The 2,598-nt window shown below is 40.0% G+C and overlaps 1 protein-coding gene across 1 annotated transcript; it reads right to left on the reverse strand.

The window, feature by feature from the left end:
- Positions 1 to 1,012: 1,012 nt before the first annotated feature.
- On the reverse strand, positions 1,013 to 2,232 carry LOC122587807 (protein FAR1-RELATED SEQUENCE 5-like). Its single transcript, XM_043759973.1, has 2 exons — positions 1,900 to 2,232; positions 1,013 to 1,711 (listed from the first exon to the last, which is right to left on the reverse strand). Exons 1-2 carry the CDS (start codon positions 2,230 to 2,232, stop codon positions 1,013 to 1,015), a joined length of 1,032 nt encoding a protein of 343 aa, XP_043615908.1.
- Between the last annotated feature and the right edge of the window lie 366 nt (positions 2,233 to 2,598).

Below are 2,598 nucleotides of genomic sequence, written 5' to 3' on the forward strand. Positions count from 1 at the left end.
CGACACTTATAAAACTTGATTCTATGTTCTTGTACCTGCAAAACAATATATAACACACAAACACAATACAAAACATAAACAGATATAATATTGAAGTTCAACTGTAATCATTAAATATCAACACAAGTTCTTATTCAAATGATTACAAACATATTTCCTAAAACATAAACGATAATCAAATCTATGTTGCGATTGTCACAATGAATCTGCATCTACATCGCGCACCCTACGGGTCATCAAAAAAGTCATGTGTATTGTCGAACCGTGATGTGGTAAGCGCGTACTCACTTTGTCTGGCGTGCTGCGCCGGTGGGGGTTTGTTCAAATCGGGCACCTTCTCTTCCCTTGGTCGACTGGATTTAGATTTCCGAAACCTAGGTGGGTTTTTGTTTAGATCGGGCACCTACACCATTAGTAAAAAACAATTAGTTAAAATCATGTTGTTATATATTATTTCTTTAACCACCAAAAAAGTTTATGATGTATTTGGTATACCTTTGGCGGCTTTTGTTTCGACCCTACTGGTCTTCCGCGTGTGCTCTTCTGAACGAGGGGATCTTTCACTTGTGTGTTACTCGGCTTAAAAATGTCCTTTATCTTTGACAACCAATGTTTTCGTTGGGGCTTGGGTTGCTCAACCAAGAAATTCGTAAGATGACCTACGACTGCATTTTTTGATTTAAAAAAAATATATAAAAACATACTAACCGCGCTAAATGTACTCGGCAATCTTGCATGTATAGCCCACAACTTGACCGAAACTTACACCCACACTTTTTCACTTGTTTATTCAGTTGTTTGTCTAGGTGAACGATTTCATTGACCATTATGTCCAATGCTTTATGTGAAACCTTTCCCAGCAAGGTCATCATACAGTTGTAGTTGTGTTTACCATGTTGGGTTACCTTACTATACCCTAGTTGCCCCCTTATTTCTGTGTCTTGACCGATGATGACAGAATCAACACATTGCAGAATTCTTGTAAACGTACATTTTTCCTTCAGCTCTTCCTTCAGCAAGTGATGCTCGGACTCCACTCTGTTTGTGGTGTGGTTCTGATAGTTGAGATGTTCATCGACCCAACATGAAACAAAATGCTCTCGGTACGGGGACAACCAATTATCTTCAGGTAGTTGTAGACAGATGGAAAATCTTTCAATTTTTTCTTCAACTCTTTCTCGTTTGAGTTAAAGTGGTCAACAGTCCGAGATTCATAGACCCCTGTCCACCAGACCTTAAGCCTTTCAATGGAAACATCTTTCAGCCGCAATGTCGGTTCGCAGTGTTTGTTAATGTTTTGCCATATGTGGAACCTACACAACAATTGTTTCGATTCAGGCCTAACAACCTTCAATGCTCTCATCAAGGCCAACTCCCTGTCAGTTAGAACGACACGAATGGCAAAGCCTTCAACAAGGGTGCACTTTAGAGATTGCAACACCCATCGATAATTAGCCTCCTGCTCGTTTATGATAAAAACATATGCATAATTGAAGGTCCTGCTCGTTGAAGTTACGCCGACAATCTCAACAAGCGGCATGTTGTACACGTTGGTTTTATACGTGGAGTCAATTTCAATAACCCAGGGAAAAGCGCGCCATAGGATCATTGATGTTGGATGCATGAAGAAAAGGTTCTCCAACCGTCCATTTTTACTATTTGAAGTGAACTGGTAAAAGTAGTTCTTCTCCTGCAGCAATGAAAACATAACCTGCGAAAAGTGAACAACAAATAGTAAACAAGTCACTTCGAACAACGTAGTACATAATCACTTACACGTTGGTTTTGTACCTGCATTGAAGTACGCCCAGCTTGGCACGACCTTCGTCTCGATTTTAAAAAGTTGGTAATGTCTCTTCTACGAGTCAGGTTTCCCAGAATTTCATGTTTAAGGTTTACCTGGATCTGACGTGGGTACAAACCGCCATCTGATTGCTTTCCCACATATTCCTTTTCTTCTTCCGTCATCCGTCTCGCGTATGCATTCCCATGCAGATCGGCAGTTGGATCATGATTGTGTCTCCAGTCCTTGACAGTTACCCTCCAACCACCATCACACCCGGGCCGACCTTCCAAAGTAAAGGGACAACCTATCTTGTTGGACCGTTTTGATGGCCCAATTAACCTCTTATCGCGTGGTCCACCGTGGTGACATATTAGTGTAATTTTATTGACCACATTTACCGAGTTTTTGTTCGTCCGCCGTATGACTAGAACATAACCCAACTCCATTGCTGATCTTTGAGACCACTCTGTCAAGTCTTCAACGGAATCGAACACCTCATCGGTTTGTAAGTCTCCTGCTTCGCAGTCAAAATCACCGTCCGCATCAGGTATCTCAAACACATTATCCGACACTTCAATACGTACGTTTTCTGGGTCTGCCCAATTATTCTTAAAACTATCCATCTGAATCAATTCAGTAAACATCTGGTTCAGTAACTATTGACAGTATCCATACTAAATACATAACTCTTAAAATAGGTATAATAACTATATCTATATTCATAATATATAAATGTTTATGTAAGAAATATACCTGTGCGAAATATAAATGTCAGCAGGTTTGAAAACGAATTTGCAAAAGATATCAATATT

The sequence above is a fragment of the Erigeron canadensis genome, chromosome 2, assembly GCF_010389155.1.
Source record: "Erigeron canadensis isolate Cc75 chromosome 2, C_canadensis_v1, whole genome shotgun sequence".
NCBI lineage: Eukaryota > Viridiplantae > Streptophyta > Magnoliopsida > Asterales > Asteraceae > Erigeron > Erigeron canadensis.

Bases quoted from the DNA above. Each gene is read 5' to 3' on its own strand.
- LOC122587807 (XM_043759973.1), bottom strand. From the start codon at position 2,232: ATGGAGTTGGGTTATGTTCTAGTCATACGGCGGACGAACAAAAACTCG. The intron at 1,712-1,899 runs GTAAACCTTAAA...CACTTTTCGCAG, and splicing joins TGTACCCACGTCAGATCCAG to GTTATGTTTTCATTGCTGCA.